Raw genomic sequence first — 18,966 nt, 5'->3', positions numbered from 1 at the left:
AGTGCACTCGATCCTCTTGTCCAGATCATTGATAAAGATATTAAAAAGAACCAGCCCCAGTACTGAGCCCCGGAGAGCACCACTGGTGACCAGCCATCAGCTGGATGTAACTCCATTCACCACCACTCTGAGCCTGGAAATATAGCCAAGGTTTTCCCAGCAAACACTGGGCCCATCCAAGCCATGGAGGTGAGTTTCTCCAGAAGAATGCTGTGGGAAGCAGTGATAAAGGCTTTGCTGAAGTCCAGGTAGACAACATCCACAGCCTTTCCCTCCTCCATGAGCAAGTCACTTTGTCACAGAAAATCATGTTACTCAAGCAGGACCTGCTTTTCATAAACCCACACTGATTGTGCCTGATCTCCTGGCTGTCCTGCATGTGCCACATGGTGGCACACAAGATGAGCTGCTCCGTAACCTTTCCTGGCACTGAGATCAGGCTGAAAGGCCTCTAATTTCCCAGATCCTATTTCCAGCCCTTGTAGATGGGCATGACAGGTGCTAAGATCCAGTCAGCTGGGACCTCCCTGGTTAGCCAGCACTGCTCATCGTAGAAGTGGTTTGGCAAGCTCTTCTGACAGGCCCCTTGGTACCCTTGGGTGGATTCCACCCAGTGCTACAGACAAACTGTGCATGTTGAAGTGGTGTAGCAGGTCACTGACCATTTCCCTTACCTGCACTGAGATGACTACAGTGCTGCACACACCAGCACTAGGACATTTCAAACGTGTCCTCAGCACACTGGGGTGGAGTTTGAAGGGCCTCGCTGGCACATGAACCCTCAAACACTGGTGTGCTGCTCTCAAGCTTATCTCCATCAAGTCTGGTTTTATCCCTTCCTCCCTACAAACCTAGTTTAGATGATCTCTCTCAATGAGCCCTGCTACCTCCTCAGCAAAGATCTTTTTCCCCCTTTGAGACAAGTGTAGCCCATCTGCAGCAGGCCTGCTGTTGTGTAGACAAATCCATGGTCAAAAACCCCTAAATTCTGCTGCTGATGCCAGTCTCAGAGACAGCTACTGATCTGCCAGCTCTTCCTACACCACACCCTGCACTGGAAGGACAGAGGAGAAGATTACTTGTGCTACTGATCCCTTAACAAGTTGTCCCAAGGCCCTGAAGACTCTTGTGGCTGCCCCTGAACTTCTTATTGCAACTTCAATCTCTGCCTTCCTGAAAAATCAGTTATGGATAATAATCCAAAGGACATAGTAGGGTAAGAAGTTATCTTGTCATATCTTTAGGATGGGCCCAGTTTTAAGAAAACAAACTGAAGAGAGACTGATTTTTTGAGTTTGTTTTCATTACTTAAGGAAAACAAGTATCAAGACTCCTTTGGGTTTTTTTTCCTGGAAAATTTCTTCTAACTCAGAGGTTATGAGTTTCACAACAATACATTTTATGATAGTTTCCAATAGTCTAGTTGACAGACTTGATCACTCCAAGAGGGTGAACTTCACAAAGAGAGTATATTTCATTAAAATATTATATCAAAGTGAAATGAAATCTATTGAAGAGGTGTCCTAAAAGATAATATAAATAAATATAAATACATTGCCCTTAGCTCCAAAAATTTCTTGCTATAAATTCTGGGAAGCTGGCAAGATTCTGGGCAACTTATATGTTTTCTCCTTTCTTAAAGCTCTTCAAATTACTTCCTTTAAGTATCTCTCAGAGGTAAGATACTGGCCTGAACAAAGCACTTGTCTAGTACAGCCCAATATTCCTAACAAGAACATTCTATAATACAGTTAAGAACTTAGATACATCACTAATTTTTTAAAAAGACTTGGAAGTACTAGGTTGTTCATAATCTAGAGAAAACAGAGCAAGTATCACTAGACAACAGCAATAATATAAAGACATTTTAAAATAAATGCTCCCTCTATCACTTGTACTCACATGACAGAGCATCTACAAATGAAATGGTAAGACTCTAAAGCAGGTAACTTCCTGAGATAGCAAAAGATTATCTGGAAATCAGGATTAGCACTGATGATATTCATATACAAACAAAATAAGTGAAATCTTTTCCTGACACTACTACTTGCATGACAGGCATTAACATTTTCATTCTGTAGTCAACATATGCATTAAAATCCTCTCCATGCTCCAGAAGAGAGTTCTCTATCTGTGCATACATTATCACTTAGACTCCCTCTGTCAGATGCACACCTCTCACACTGTAAAGGGAAAGCAAAGACAAAGGGCTAATAGGTACCTTTTGTTAATATCACAGAGAGTCCAAAACAAAAGGAGTTTAGAGAACTATCAACTGTTATTACCAAATACCTTGAGATGTGTTGCCCTCTTAAAGGCCTTATTGCAGATCTGGCAAACGTGTATTCGCTCCTTGCCATGAACCTCTTTGCAGTGGTGTGTCAGCATGGTGACGGAATAAAAGGTTTGGCTACACTCAAAACATTGGTGACCACGAGTTTCTTTTTCTGCTTGACTGCTTTTACTCACATTAGGGGAAACTTCTGTCACCTGTAACAATTTACAAATACACTATCAGGTAATTTCATAAGCACATCCACATTGGTTTATTTTTTATAATCTACCTCAATGTGACAAATTTTTGGAGAGCATCTGCAAGCAACTTAGACACAAAAGAAGTCAGTTATATGTAAATATGAACTTCTATTTCATTGCTCTAAAGAATGGCACATGTATTTTAAGAAAACAACATTAATAACCATGATCAAATTGGCTTAACACATCATAAATAGAATGTGTGTGTGTGTGTGTATCCGGATTTTTCTACATTCAGTTTTATGCTCCTGAACAATGCAGATGATCCTCAATCTGTCACCAAATAAAATTCAAAGCCAAAAGCATTCTGGACAGGAAAAAAGGTATCTCTGATTCTGTAGAGGAGAAGATTATTTTCTATTTGTTTCACTTCTTTATTGGGGATTCTGTTTTCATAAGGAAGTAAAGTTCTACCTCCAGAAGTACTGAAACACAATGCAAAATTGATAGACTTGGATGGTGGTGCGGTGCAGTACTATTTTAATTAGTGAGAACTGCCTGGAAAAACTACTTTCTTCAGATAATTTAATACCAAATTCTTTTTTAATACCAAATTCAACTTTATACATACAGAGGAATCCTAAATACAGTAACATAGAAAGCAATCCGTCCCTCTAATTTCTCCTATTTTAGAGCTTGCCCTACCAGGCTGGTTGAAAAAATTCATTCTGCCTTCAAGAAAAGAAGTCTGAACCACTTTTTCTAATACCAAAACTGTATTACTTATGTAAGAGTTTCTATTGTGATCAAAGGCATAAGACGTTGCAAAGACTTTATGTTGCACCATCACTGAAACAACTTGGATTCAGAAAGAGAATGGAAAAAGTGTACCAATAGGTACTACTTTTTCCCCACAGCTCCAAAATTTATCTGTTTTTATTTTCTAAATAGCCACTTACTTGGAAATTTTTGGAGCAGTCTGTGTTGAGCACATGATTATGTGATTTGTAGAAAGAAACACATTATTAATTACATTTCTTTCTTGTGTGCATGTATATACATATAAGTGTTTTTTAATTCAAAACGTAAAACAGTATCTGCATAACTAGGAAGTTAGAGAGAACCTCTTCCCAAAACTCTTGTTTGGGAATGACATCAGGCTTCATAATTCTTCATAATTCAAGATAAAAGACATTGTTCCAGTATTTTGATTGAAGAGAAGTCCTTTACCACAAAAGATACAGAAATGTATAGTATCTACCTGATATGTTATTTCATCAGAGTTTGCAGGTGCTGAATGGGGTGTATGGCTCACCAATATTACTTGCTGTGATCCTGATGCACTTTGGCTAGCAAGACTGGAATCTGTGAGTATAGCAGGGAACTGTTGACCCTGTCAAAGAGGAGAGTACAAAAAAAATAAAGTAACTATATTTAAAAAGCTGCATTTAAACAGCTGACTGGAGTAACATAAGTTTTCACACCTAAACAGTACTTTTCTTTTTCCTTTAGAAAGAAACATTTCAGAACCCTATTTGAACAAATGCACCTGTTTTCCTTCCTTTTCCCCATTACATTTATATCTAACCATTTAAGGGTAACAACAGCGGGAAGTCTGTAAGACTAGATTCAGTTCTGATCAATTTTTACCAGCCTTGCATGAAATGCTGAATGCTTTAGCCTTCCATTGCCCTTCTTTAACTCCTGTATTCTGCTCTCCTGTGTGGCCTTCCCACAGTATCTTTATTCAAACCTCTTGATTAAGCATACTTCCAAACCCCATGAAATCATGATACAAAATCACTACTTAGGATATAGGATTACTAATATCTAACTACTTCTATTTCTACACTACTTTTAATGACTTCAATTTCCCCAGGAAACACAGTTCTTTAACATACTACCTATCTATTCACCACGATTTCTTGCAACATAAACTGTGTTTGCACAGCTATTATTAGTCTTCAATGTTTCAATTTTATTTATGCTTGCCTTAACTGTAGGCATGGGATCTTATTCACAAACAGCAACACTGCCAAATGTTTCCACTGAAATTATTACAAAGCCTGAAATGAAACCATGTTCTGCTTTGTTATTCTGTGATACCAGAAATCATATCATAAAAACATATGATAAGAAAAACATATCATAAGAATTATTTAAGAAATCTTTTCTTCCCTTCCCTGGAGAAAAACTGCAGAAGAAAGCATATAACTTTGCTTCACCAGTTTTAATCACAGCACATGCAAGATAAATAGTATTTAATTTGTATACATTTACACACTAACTCAGGTCAAAAATCAATCTAAACCTAGTTAAGCCAAGAAAATAGAAGAAACAGCTCAAGTTTTCAGATGTAGAATCTACACTGAAATGTCAAACACACATTGAAAACCTTTTCACTTTGTAGTCTTTTGATACTATTTTTTATCTCCCCACTCTGTAGATTCTATTTGCCAAATGTGTTTTTGACTCTTGATGACACCACAAAATTCTTACATTAAGCTATAAATGAAACTAACAGTAAGCTTACTAGAGAGATGACAGTCCATACAGCACCATTTCTATAAAATTTCTTATAATGCCACCTGTTATTAAAGATAGCCAATTAAATTCTGTTCTGTTACTTGCTGTGAAAAGAACTGTCACAACTGCTGTCCAACTCTCCCATTCACAAGTAGGAAAAGAAAAATTTACCAAATGAAATAATACATTAGGAGTACTAAGCTGTATTACTGAATAGTGATAATAAAGTATTTGGTCTAACACCAAAAACTGATCTCAAACCATGTTTGAAACAGTAGAATCTATCTCTTAATTTAAAAAAACAAACAACCTTGCAAAATCTATCAGCTCTTCTGTTCCAACAGTTCATGTTTCTAGACACCAAACTCACACGGTTGGCAGGGAGAAGGAAAATTAACTAAGATATAAAATATTATGTATTTACAAATTATTTTCTAAGGACAAAATTATTTTCTAAGCAAAAGAAATAATGTTCTGTAAGACAGAAACACAAATTTATCTGCCAGTTCAGAAAAGCATCTTACCTGCGAAGTGATATTAAGTGTAACTGCATCAAGACCACCTGACAACATTCCCTGAGTGTCAGCAAGAGTCAAAGTGACACTTCCATCTCCTCCCACTCCTGATGAAGACATTACCAAATTCTGTGCAGAAACTGCAGACTGAGATATGGGTGTTGCTGGAGGAAGGTTTGTTCCCCCTGTTGTATTAAGTTCTGGAACATATGCAAAATATTAAAAAAAAAAATCTGTTACATACATAAACACTAAACTACAAATTTATTTTAAGTGAATCTAGTAATTTCTGTTTCCCATTGCTGGGATTTCTATTGTGGAATCAACAAAATCAGTTAAACTGCTAGACAAGAACCCAAAGTTGTCAGTCAGATGATAAAATTAGAAAAATTACATTTAAGGGTAGCTTTATGAACACAGTATTGCACTCACAGGTGGCCACGTGCATATACAAACATATAGGTAGAAATTCATAAACATACTTAAAAACTCAAAATTTGAGTATTAGAGCAAATTTCGTATTTTAGCACTTCTGCAGTGAAGGCACCAGATATTGCCATCCTCCAGTTTAGAGATACAGTTCCTCAGTACTCCTCTAACTGCCTGAAAGTACTAATTTAAAGACACATCTTCTTGTTTTCATTTTTCTACTATTGTGTGGAATAAAGTTAATTTAAACTGACATAACAATTAAATTGTGAGAAAACAATTAAACAATTAAAGCTTGTGAGAAACAATTAAAGCTTGTGAGAAAACACACAAAACACTCAAAGTTCCTGAATCATGACATGCAAGATTATTCCATTAATTCTAGTATTTACTTTTTAAACAAAGTATTATTTTCTATTAGAAAAAATGTTGTATGCATACCTGGAGCATTTAGTGAAGGGCCCTGAGAAAGAAGCTGGTCATTGCTTATAGTTAACGTAGCACCCGTAGTCTGACTGCTGATGGCCGGTGCTGTCAGCCTTAGGCCAGTGTTCAGATCAGTGCTTCCAGAATTATGCTGAATAAGATCTTGGCCTGAATAGAAATAAGTCTTACTGTAACTAGAATCATCTCAGCATTATTCTGCTACTGTTCTTGCAATAGATCATAAAATAGTAAAAGTAGAAAATACAACCAAAACACATAATTAACTTCCATGCAGATTTTTATGCACCGGTTTGGCAAGTTTTTAATAGACATGTGATTATGCAAATCCAGACACTAACACATACAGAAACATCTGAGATTAGTAATATTTAGACAAATATGGATCTTACTTCTCTAGATTCAAAGCACCAACTTGATCAATCTATAAAAATCCAGCTGTTAACTGAGGTTATGAATAAAACAGTGGGCCAATCTAAAGCGTTCTCAAGGCAAACGAGTTTGGGTTTCAAATGCGGATTTGGGGAGTATCTTTTAAAGCTGATGAATATAAGGAAAATATGCCATGGGAAAACTGTGGACTGTGAAAATCCTTGTATGCTACTGTATAGGTACTTCATAAAATAGAGATCTGGTATCGTGAAAGATTTTTAAAAACACAAACCAGATATTGTAAGAGTGATTTCTTGAGGACTTCCTGATGAGGTCGCAGTAGTAGAACCTGAAGCATGAGCTAGAACTTGAGTCAAACTGGAATTATTTATGGTCAACATTATCTCATGCTGTCCATTTGTAGATGACACCACACCCTGTGAAGTCATGACTTGAGTAATGTCTTGTGCACCTAAATTAAAGAGGTAGAACAAAAAAAAAAATCCATTAATATCCTTTGGTAGAATTTTTGACAGAACTTTTTAGAGCAATTTATACATTAGTTTCTCAGATGCTATAATTGATGCAGCCAAGGGGAGATGCTAGAACTTGCACTAGAAAGTAAAAACTCTTTTCACATCCTATTTATTCTTCTACAGTTAAGATTTTCAGAATGAAGATTTTTGTGTTTTGCTCAAAACTATGGAAGTTCTTAAGTATTTTCTATATTCTTCTATTTTATAGAATCATAGAATTGCCTGGGTTGGAAGGGACCCTAAAGATTACATGGTTTCAACTCCCCTGTCATGGGCAGGGATGAATTCCACTACACCAACCTGCTCAAAACCTCATTCAATCTGGCCTTGAACACTTCCAGGGATGGGGCATGTACAGCTTCTATGGGCAACCTGTTCCAGTGCCTCACTACCTTCACAGTAAAAAATTTCTTCCTAATAGCTAATCTAAACCTACACTCTAATTCACCTTCTGAAAAAAATCATATTAAGAAAGGGTAACGCAAAGCTGTAAAATTTGCTGAAGATGCTCAAGCAAGAACTGCAAGTTTATTTTATTAAAATGAGAGTGGGGAGAGGCAGGGGGCAACATTTTCTCACTGTGAGTAATACCCTGAGTAAAACTGAAAAATTGAACGCACAATAAACCATGGACAGTGCTTACCATTAGCGCTGGTTGTCAGCACAGACTCCTGCTCAGACAGGGACCCTATTGTCATGTTAGCAGATGATGTTACTGTGGGCTGCAAAGACAAGCCTGATATGGGCTGAATAACCACGTTAGCTGGCACTGCATTTTCTGTTGCCTGGAGGGAGGGATTCTGTGGAGCCATGGTGGGATCTCCAGTCAGTTGCTGAGTAAGTAAACTACTCTGCTGTAATGTCTGCTGTAGGATACTTGGATCGATCTGAAAAACAAGTTTTCAGCAATCAATCTGAAGTTAACAAACTGGGTTAAATGAATATTCTTAACATAAGTCCAGAATACATATTTACTGCATAGAGAGTATATACAGTACTGAAAATTTATAATTAACAATTTAAAATCTAAATTTAGTTTTTATGTGTCTGTATCTAGCCAGCCTCTAAAGTGACTATGTAACCAATCTATTCAGATTCACTTTCCCTCTCTTCCTTCAGCAAAATGTTTGGGAAATCATGATCAGTTACATATCAGCATGCCTAGCCCCAGGTAAACACACTGCTGGTATTCTGTACTGTCCTATTAGTGCACGTAGTGCTTATCACAGTCTCCAAGCCTTTGAAAGTGAAAAAGCATGGAGCAGAGGGAAGACTGATACAAGAAATTATTTAATTTTTCAGCTCCTAGGGGTCATTAAGGTCTCATTTCACAAGCCAACAACTGTTCTCTATACTTAAAAATAAGATATTTTCCTCCTCAGAGATATTTAGCAGTTGAGAAAAACAAAATGAAAATGTCCCCATTTTATGCTAAGAACTCCTTGAACAGAGGGACTATGAGCAACTCAATGCAACTCTGCAGATGTCCCTTCCCTGACCTTGGGGTTGTACCTGGTGACCTCCAGAGGGCTCCTCCAACAACAATAATTCTGTCAACTGATCAAACACAACCACGTTCAAGAAAATCATTGTTTCACGCATCTCAAGAACTTTTAAATACAATAATCTCACCTCTTTCTGTCATTCTTTTTATAAGCTCAGTGGGAATTTAAATTGTGAATTCAATCATTAAAAGCTTTTGAAGTAACACAGTGTCTTATGCTTAGAAAAGAACACTCCGTGCAACAATTTGGGTTTGTTTTAGGAGTGGGTGGGAGTCAAAGTACTTTTGAAGTTTAAAGACAAAATGCAATTAAAATACAAAAATACATATTTTAAAGCAGTCTGTCAAAATCCCTGAGAGGTAAAAAATCCTGAAAAAAATGAAAGAAACCAAATGATACAGTATGTTACTAGTTCACTCAAGAACTCTTCCAGAATTATGTAGGCTCCTGCAACTTTCTTCAGCCCTCAAAGTGACTCTACAGAATTAAAAGCAAGGAGCAGTGAGCAACTTACCTGTAACGTTATGTTGTTAATACCAGTGGCATCTATTCCAGAAATCTGAACATTTTGTCCAACCAGATTAGCAGCAAGTTGTAACTGTATTCCTTCAAGAGTGGCCAAGCTACCATCTGTCAAGGACACAGTTAAGTCACCTCCAGCTACCAAAGAAAACAGTTATATTGTAATGTTTTTATTTACTATTACTGACTACCTCTTTCAGTGTGCTTATTTTTATAAATTAAATCAATATAAAAGCTACACACACACACACACACATTTATTTATGATAAGAAAGATAATTTGAAGTGTATAATTTGATTATAAAGTAATTTGACTACCTGTTATAAAGCTTCCTAAATTCCATGTGATTTAAGGATTGCTATTTAGGCACTAGCTAGGGGCTTACAAAACAAGAATCCCTCCAGAGTAGCATTAGAAATCTGGAAAAATTTGGTTTAGATTTCCTTGAAGAGTGTACTGCACCTAAACAAAGCAGCACACACATAGGGTATTTACATTCTGACTCTGAACATCCACAAGAAAGTTACTGCCACATTTTGCACAGCACAGACATGGTTCAGTATCAAACTGTCAAAGTTCATCCTCTGTATTTACATGGATGAATATAAAGGTGCATTAGCAATTGAAATCCAAAAGTCTTTAGACCTTGAAAAGGTTCTAATGTCAGAAGTTGAATAGGCCATCTCTACAAAAAGTCTTGAGGGAATATATGGAAAAAGTCATCTTGTGTTTGATGTACCTTTTTCTCCAAACACCCTGAGTGTGATCAACCTCGGAGAGTGTTGGTTGATGCTTCAAAAACATCTATCCTTCCCTCTTCAGAATTCTTTAGTATAATAAATCTGGTTTACAATGTACCCAAAAAATACCTGCTCTGGCCAAACCCACATAACTAGTCTCAATTTAAGAAGGTCTCTTTTTAGGACATCTGAACAAGCTAAACACGCCACCTCAATATGCTCAAAAATCCAAGCCAGCAGTTTCTCATCACAACTTTATCACTCACTGTACCTGTCAAATAACATCAGTATCTTCTCAACATCAACAATTTATTCATTTTGGACAACAGTTTAGATCAAATCAGATAAGATGGAATGGCTACAGTTAATTATGAGGCTGATATAATACTCTGAATCCGTGGGCATACCTGCTAAATCATAGACATGGACTGAAAAAATGCCAAAGCACATAAAATCAAAGTCTCACTTTCAGAAATGACAGACAGTCCAAGACCCACAATCTAAGTAGTACATTTAAGAGTACCAAGGCATGTCTCCAGACACCTTAACACTAGTCTGCTTTTAAAATCGTCCCTGTCCCAAGTTTACCTGAGCACTTACACAAACATTGGGTCAGTGAGCACCTACACAAAAAATACCTGAAAAAAATTTAGAAATTAGCAAGGATCATTCTCAAAAGGTCACTTTCTTGCAACATGAAGCATGTTGGGTATTCTGTGCCAGCTGGTCAAAGAATGGCCTAAGAATGTGCTAACGCAGCTTTAGTCACTGTCAATTGGTGAGACTTCCTATCTTAGGAACTCAATTATCTAACATACATACCTACACCACTAGTTTTTTATATTGTTAAAGAGTTTTCTTGCTTTCTGTTGAGGTTGGGGGTCTTTTGGTTGGTTTTCTCTTGGTGTGGGTGTTTTTTTTTTTATTTTGGAGAAATAACTACATATGTACCACAGAGGATGTGCACTTACAAGATATTCTTCATTATTCACATAAATAAGTAGTGTAGACAAACAGAGTAACTGTTTTACTTCTTTTCTTTTTAAATTAAACCAAGAAAGTATTACCACAAAGAATACAAGTACTCCAGCTATTTGTTATCTGCATTTTCTTCCACTCTGCAGTGCAATACAGGAGAACTGAAGAGACTTCTAGGTGAACTGTATATATTTTTCTTTCATTCTTAAATGAAAAATTTCTATTCATGTCACCACTGTGCATCAAACCATGAATTCAGTAAAACTCTTTCCTGTTTGGCAAGCAGTGTTTGGTAAAACTTTCCAAACTCTAATAGAAAGCAAAATTCAAAACTTGATCACCACACCAGCACCTCCACCATCATCCCATCCATTTTTACCTGACACTGAAGCAGGCAGGATAGCCTGGCCCACAAGTCCTTGTTGAAGTAAATTTTGATCAAACTGACTCGTCAAAACAGAGTTATTCATGATGAAAACATTAGGGTCTGTTGAGGATGAATTAAGAAGACTGACTGGTTGTAATGCCTCAGTTGAAGTCCGGGCAACAGGCTTCCTAACTTTCTTTGCATCCGGTTTATAATGACACTGTATGTGGGTTTTTCTGCGCCCTGACGTACGAAACCGCAAATCACAGTGTGGGCACTTGAAGGGCTTTGCTCCCGTATGCAGGCGCATGTGGACTTTCAGACTGCCTTTTGTAGAGAAAGAGTTACTGCACACGTGACAACAGAAGAGCTTCTGGCCTAGAAAAGTTTCAAAACCAGAAAGATAAGTGATTAAACCCCTAAAAAGACTGAGAGGACTAAATCATTCATTTAACAAACCCTGTAATAGATTCTAAACTAATTTGAACATAATAAATTAGAAGTAATTGGACTTTGTCATTTGGCTGCTTTTCAGATGAATTAAGGTTCTCAATGAAGAGTATATAAACTTTTTCCTTTTACTAAAACCTCATCTGCTTTTAAAGCTTTTATGCAGAATCTTATTTGGTCACCTTCATCCCTCTGTCATCCTCCTCATCTCATCTTCCTGACTAATCCAGTTGTTTCAACTACACAGACCATAAACTGGAGAATTAAAAGTTTCATCTTGACCTCTTCAGCATTTGGCTCCTACTTAATTAGCCACTCACTTCCTTTTTAATTCCATTATTCTTCTGTTTCAATGCTGCCCTAACTAACCAGAATTAATGGATTATAAGTAAGAAATTATTAAAATTAAGTGAGATAACATTCTAAAACAACGTATCAACCCCACAAAGTAATCCAGAAGTACAGAAATCTGGTCTATACATACACAGACCTCTTTGTCTCTCCTTTCGGAGTGCATAACATCTGAAAAATATCCTTGGTCTCACACGGAATTTTAATGCACTACAAATAAAAGCAAACTACAGAGTTTATTCCTTGAACTATATGCACAGCTATACAATTCACAAAAAGCATAATGTAACAGTCCGGCAAAAAACATGCCACTGCAGCTGAAAACTCACTATAATTCCTGAAATTCCCAGGCCTTCCAGCACAATATTGCTTCCTAGCTAAACAAGGGAAAGAAACCAATGCATTTGGTAAAGAAATCACAAGAGCAATGTGTGCCTATAAGTCCTGCTATTGAGTTCTAGTTTTCATTTACACAGAAGAATCTCTCATCCATTTCCTAAACTACAACTCAACCCACTTCAAATTACAAAACCCTGGCGCACTGTTGTCACTTCCTGTTAAACAAAACTGAGTAAACCTCTGACAATATTTTGTTTCAAAAAATGGAGAAGAAAGCGCCCAATAACATGAACCAGTGAAACAATAGGAATCTGGGCTGCAGCAAAGTCATCTACCACATTCACAGTGCCACAAAGGAAGCCATCCAGCAATCTTTTCCCACTAAATAAAAAATCCCCACCCATTGGTAGAAAGGGAGGTGGAAAAATAAGAGAGAGTGAGAAGAAAACCAAAAAAAAAAAAAAAAAAAAGGCAGGAAAGAACAAACAGAACATCTGAGGTCCTGTGATTTAAATATGCAATGAGATTGTGAGCTGACTCCTGGGCCTTTTGTGTAAATGTTAGGAATCTGAAAGAAAAAAGAAAGATGATTGAACTGTGTTCAGTAGTTTAGTAGTTTTGAGTTAAAGTCCACAAGGGAAACGTGGAGGGAAGATGATCACAAATTCAGATGAGAAGTCATCAAGGAATGGTGAACACTAAACTGGCCCTGCTTCCAAATACAGTAAAAAATTAAATGTGTTTTATACCACTGACACACCACACTACTGGCAACACAACTAACAAGTTAACAAGAGCTGTTATCTGGAACAATATATCTGAAAGAACTGTAATCAGGAAACTGGAAAAGCAATGAAGACAGAAATGCAATAGTGTGTGACCTCAGTTACCCCACTTCATGCTACACCAGGATGCAGGAGCTAACTGCTCAGACAAAGAACCATATACCTCTCTGAGAAACTTCCAGTCTTCCAGTAAAGCCCCAAACTAATTCTCTGGATCAATGCTGGTTACAGATGGTATCAGGTAGGTTTCTATCCAGGCAACTTTGATTTACAGGTGAGGAACAGAGTAGCTTTTCAAACAGAACTATTTTTAGGGGAGTTAAAGATATTAGTACTGTAATTTTTTTTATTATTCATTTAAATAAATTATGTACCTCTCAATATAAAACCAATGAACTAGCAAGTGTAGGTATTGCCCACAGATGAAGACAGCATTCCAGAAAACAATCTAGGCTCAAATGCTAAAAACTGCACATTAGCTAAACTTCATCCAGCACAAGCTGGCCCAAGTATAAAAAACATGGAAAAAAACTTCCATAAGATAAAATGAATTACAATAGGGAAAAGGATGTGGCTTTTGCAGTGAAACTTACACCTCACAAATCTGTGAGTGCTCCTTGAAGAAGATCAGATTTCCAGTGTATCTGGATTTTTGGAATTTTATGCTGGTTTTATATGAAAAGATCTTAATAAAAATGCTGTCACAGGATGAAAGGAAAGAGTCCTTCCATGAACTAAAGAAAACCAGTTCTAAGACTGATCACAAATGGCTTACATGGACAATTTTCAAAAGGCTGTAAGTCAGCAGAAGAGCTCTTAAGCACATGAGCAAGGACTCAAACCATCAGAATTGTACTACATGTATTATGAAAGAGAGAATGAATAGCAGGTTGGGAAAGTCTGTTTAAGGATGTTAAAATAAAAATTTACAAAGCTCCATTATATATTATCAAAATGTCTTTACAACCACAAAGAGCTAAAAAATTAAGAAGAGGAAACAATTTATTTCTCCAACAAAAATCTAGTGGGCTTATGAACAAAGTTAGCAAGACAGCAAACTGAAAATGAAACTTGAATCCAGGAACTTACTACTACTGACTGTACTGAAGGCCATTCCTTTTTACCCAGTTTTTCGGCATTCAGAAAACAACTGGATAAAACTAATGTAAAATATTTTATTAAAGCTAGCAAGCAAAGAGATGCAATCTCTTATTCAGAGTCCCACAATTTATAAACTGCTTGAACCAGGAGGTAATGTGACACAATCCCTGCTTTGTTCCTTTCATTATCCTTCCTATCTACTACTGTCTGTCCTGACCTACACAATTTCATGTAACATATGTAATATTTCTTACTAAACAACAGTAGAAAGTACAAATACAGTAAAATGAAAAGCGAGCTTCCATGAGCAAAATAATAATGCATTACAGCATTAAAAGCTTTCTATCTTGCTTTTTATTATTTTTGAAAAAAGATCATAATGAAACTTAACAAAACTGAAGACAGTTTTAGAAATTAATTAGTTCAGAACTGGGTTTATTAAAAAGTTCAATGCTAAGAAGAAAACAAGTATGAAAGACTGGAGAAGGCTTTTTTTGCTTAGCACAAAATTATAGTTGAAAAATACTACTATTAAAATGAGACCTCTCTCAGGAATACAAAAAATCAACCCTTAAAAATCTAAATATTACAAATATTTAGGTTTACGTTCAACTTGGAAGATTCAAACAGCTGAATGCTCAAAATTTTTGCCTCAACTCTACCTTCTTACTCAGGAAAATCATTTATCATTGAAATGCTGCAGAGGATCTGACATGAACATATTCAGGACACTTACATACACAGCTTTTAGCATGAGCTAAGACTGTGCTTTAGAAGCCTACAGAAGACTGTCATAACATGGTTTATTCAGAATGTTCTGATGTGATTCATTTGATGGTGTCACAAGTACGAAATTTCCCCTAGCATTGCCATCCACAGCTCCAAATACTAGATCACAGTGAAACATAAATTCCCTGCAAAATCTGTACTTAAACAGCTCATCAAGAAAGCAAACAACTTCTAAACAAAGACATGCAAAACCATACTGACCTGTGTGTGTTTTAACATGACAATCCAGAGTGGATTTTACAGTGAAACTCTTTCCACATTCATCGCACTTGTACGGCTTCTCTCCAGTATGGATACGAACATGCCTAATAATTCCAGGATACATGTACAAGTGAAGTTCTACTTTTATGTCAGTTTGTACAAATATTTACCTTCTATCTTTATCTATTAACTTTATTAATAAATTAAATACTTATACTAGCATTACACTAGGCAGACTAGGCAGAACAAGAAGATTAAAGTATTTGAAATGTCTTGAAAAGAGTTTTACATGTTTTTATATGCAAGTATTAGAGAAAAAAACCCCAATTTATTCTGGAACTTCATAATAATAATAATTTTCATACTGCAGGCAAATAAATATGAAAGAGCTGGATTAGTCATATTCAGAATATGTAACATTTTGACACATTTTTGAACCACTGTGAAAAAGAAAGATTTATGTAAATATTACTCAAACTTCAACTTGGGCATAAAGAGTTATATGAAACTGTAATTCCTAAAGTTTCTGGTGAACTATACAGCAAATTAAAAACATATGAACATTTTCCATTCCTCACCTGACTAAATCACTGGGTTTTTTAAAGCTTTTGGGACAATAGCTGCAACAGTTGGCATATTTGGGCTCTGCTTCCAGTTCTGCTTGCTTATCTTTCATCTCACTAATTCTGTCTTTCTCTGCAGCCGACTGGACAAGAACTTTTTCTGAAACAGTGGCACTTTCTTGAGGCCTAATCTTTGCCAGTTCTGCTGTCTCTTCTTCTGTAAAAGTTATGACACCAGGACGAGATTTTCTGGAAGTTCTTTCAGAGCTTTCATCATCATCTTCAACACATGCAACTATTAAGTAAAAAAAAAAAAACAAAACAAAACAAAACAAAACAACAAAAAAATCAAACCAAAATAAAAACCACATTTCTGTTTAGTTCAATCTGTCAGCTTAGGTTACAAAAAATAGAAGAGTTTATTATTAAACACACAGCCACTACATTTTGTGCTTGGACTTGCACTATTATGGACTTTAATCTCTTTTAAGGTCTAACTACTCATGTCTGCACTTCATTTAAAAAAAAGCTGGATTTATAATTCTTATCTTTATAATAACTAACACAGGTTAAGTAATACAGGACAAAAGATCTACTTCAGTGACATACTAAAACAGCTATGTTACATACAATCCCTTTACTGTGCTGGACAGATCCTGGAAAACTAGCTTATTTCAACAATTCAGATAACAGAGAGATTTCAGCAGTTCTAAACAGCAGACATAATCCATGCTGGAAGGCTATTTTGTACCATTACTGTTATAGCATTCATGTAATCCACCAAAACATCTGTATTTCTTATGTAGTAAGGACTGTAAAAGTAAAAATGAAATAATTTACCTCCTCCTCCTGTATCTGTAGCTGCTGCTACAGCTGAGGAGACTGCCTGATGTTTTTTCATATGTTTTTTGCAGTGAACAGTTGTTCGAAAGCTTTCATCACAGAATGGGCACTTGTAAGGCTTCATGCTCATGTGAGTTGCCATGTGCCTCGTAAGGCTGCCATTAGTTGTGAAGGAAGTATTGCAAATGCTACAGCTGAATGCTTTAACTCCTTAAAGTAACAGAAACAAATAAGTAGCATGCTATTTGTTTAAGTTTACTCACACAGGACATTTACAAAACCCAAACATGGGTTAAGCTAACATAGAGCTGGTATACTCTGTTTACCTGTATGAGTCTTCTCATGTGACTTAAGAACTCCCGAGGAAACAAAACCACGGCCACAGAGTTGGCATTTATAAGGTTTCTCACCAGTATGTGATCGTACATGTTGCTTCAAATGGCTGGATTTCTTAAAACCCTTGTTGCAATATTCACATCTATTAGAAGAAAATAGTTTTCGTTAGTTTCATGTAATTATTAGGTATAATAATTACATAATAATTATATGTAATAATTAGTCATTCAGGAAATTCTGTGACAAAAGCTAGAAGTGTAACATACCTATATGAACGCCTACTTTGATCTTCATTATCCTCAAGAAAATGAGGCCTTTGGGTGTGCAATTCAAGTTCTTCCTGTGGTGACTGGTCTTGCATCAAGCGAGTGGTCTAAAAATCAAAGCCTCAAGTGAATTTCAGTAACACGGTATTTAAATATAGTCTCACAAATAGGCAAGGAAAAAATTACAGCATTTACAGTCAACACAAGTAATTCAAGTAATTAAATTTATGCTTTCATGCATTTTGAAAGGAAATTAAGAGTGCAATGTAAGACCTCACTCTTCCATAATGAGAAGGAAAGCATAAAAATGTTCAGCTACTGAACTGGAATAAACAGACAACATAGTACACTTACACTTCCCTGAATCTCCACAAAAATGTATCTAAATTGTCTACATTTTCTAGTCTTTGAGGAGTTAAATTTAAAACTAGACCAGCCATTTTAAATACTGAGTAAGCAGCAAAACACAGTGCTGCTGACAAACTTCACTACTTTCTGAACATCCCTGTAGGTAAAAGTCACAACAGAATAATCCTTGAGAGCAAGAAATTTCAAAATTGAAGACAAGGAAATTTCAAAGCCTGTAGGCTCAAATGACTCAAACTCTTCCAGATCCTAAAATCCACATCAGTTCTCTGACAACATTTGCACTTTGCAAACAAGCTTCAAGGGACAGCAGTTCCTAGAAGTCATCTTGGTAAATACATTACAACAGATTGTCTTCATGCTAGGTACTTCTAATGTCATAAAAGTTATAGTTAAACTGTATTTTTAGCAATTGAGCCCTTTTACAAATTTAACTAAATGAGAAGCATGCAAAAACATCATACACTGCATTATGTAAGCTTCATGAATGATGACCTAAAGATTTGTAATGCTTTTTTTATTGCTTGATCATATGTGTCTATAAACATATAGATTTAATAATTAGAAGAGAATGTAATGAAATAATGTTAAATTATTTCATAACATTATATCCTCTCCTTAGTTTTAAAGTCACAAGCCAACATTATATATTTTTTTAAGTCTAGAGCATCAAAACATGCACTTGCTTTTCAGAAACTGTAGTCAAAGCACTTATCCTCTCCTCACGTTTCTGATTTCCAGCTGTTAAACATAAGCAATCTGGAGAAGAAATCCCAAAACTTTTCTGACTTCTTGTTTTACCTAATCACCAACAAAAACAGCGCAAGGAAGTCACAACTGAACACAGAAAAATTAATCCTGCCTTCAAGTAGTACTTACTACATTAATAGTGTCTGTATTTGGAACCTGAAGAAGGGCTGGTGGATGATAACTCGTTGAAAGAGCCTGAGATTCAAGTGTGCTTGAATCCTGCAGCTGTTGTACAGCTGGAAATTGACTCTGTTGATTGTAGCTGTCATTCACAGTAAAACCTGCCAAAATTAAACAGTCATAAACGTGTAAAATACACTGATTTGGACTTTGAATAACACCACACTTTTCTGAAGACTACCTTCAAAAGAGAATAAGTAGCATTACCATATAATAATAGTTGTACTCTTCACTGT

General features: G+C 36.1%; 1 protein-coding gene across 6 annotated transcripts in view; it reads right to left on the bottom strand.

Annotated features, from left to right (window-relative positions):
* The window catches only part of ZNF236 (zinc finger protein 236), a 72,935-nt gene that overhangs the window by 8,246 nt on the left and 45,723 nt on the right, over nt 1–18,966 (bottom strand). For 4 of the 6 annotated variants that reach the window (XM_054284622.1, XM_054284623.1, XM_054284619.1 and 1 more), the window contains 14 exons: nt 18,680–18,831; nt 17,435–17,541; nt 17,159–17,310; nt 16,830–17,042; nt 16,005–16,284; nt 15,427–15,530; nt 11,423–11,788; nt 9,317–9,462; nt 7,941–8,184; nt 7,054–7,233; nt 6,387–6,539; nt 5,526–5,716; nt 3,737–3,868; nt 2,293–2,490 (listed from right to left, as the gene is read on the bottom strand). In XM_054284622.1, the coding sequence (XP_054140597.1) occupies nt 2,293–2,490; nt 3,737–3,868; nt 5,526–5,716; nt 6,387–6,539; nt 7,054–7,233; nt 7,941–8,184; nt 9,317–9,462; nt 11,423–11,788; nt 15,427–15,530; nt 16,005–16,284; nt 16,830–17,042; nt 17,159–17,310; nt 17,435–17,541; nt 18,680–18,831 (2,618 nt within the window). The remainder of the gene's footprint in view (nt 1–2,292; nt 2,491–3,736; nt 3,869–5,525; nt 5,717–6,386; nt 6,540–7,053; nt 7,234–7,940; nt 8,185–9,316; nt 9,463–11,422; nt 11,789–15,426; nt 15,531–16,004; nt 16,285–16,829; nt 17,043–17,158; nt 17,311–17,434; nt 17,542–18,679; nt 18,832–18,966) is intronic. The other 2 variants (XM_054284618.1, XM_054284620.1) reach the window with 2 other exon arrangements.

Source organism: Melozone crissalis, unplaced genomic scaffold, assembly GCF_028551555.1.
Source record: "Melozone crissalis strain CALT ecotype California unplaced genomic scaffold, PUWL_Pcris_2 ptg000042l_1, whole genome shotgun sequence".
Lineage (NCBI taxonomy): Eukaryota > Metazoa > Chordata > Aves > Passeriformes > Passerellidae > Melozone > Melozone crissalis.
Note: the sequence above shows the minus strand (reverse complement) of the source record. Positions and strands in the feature narration are given on the sequence as shown.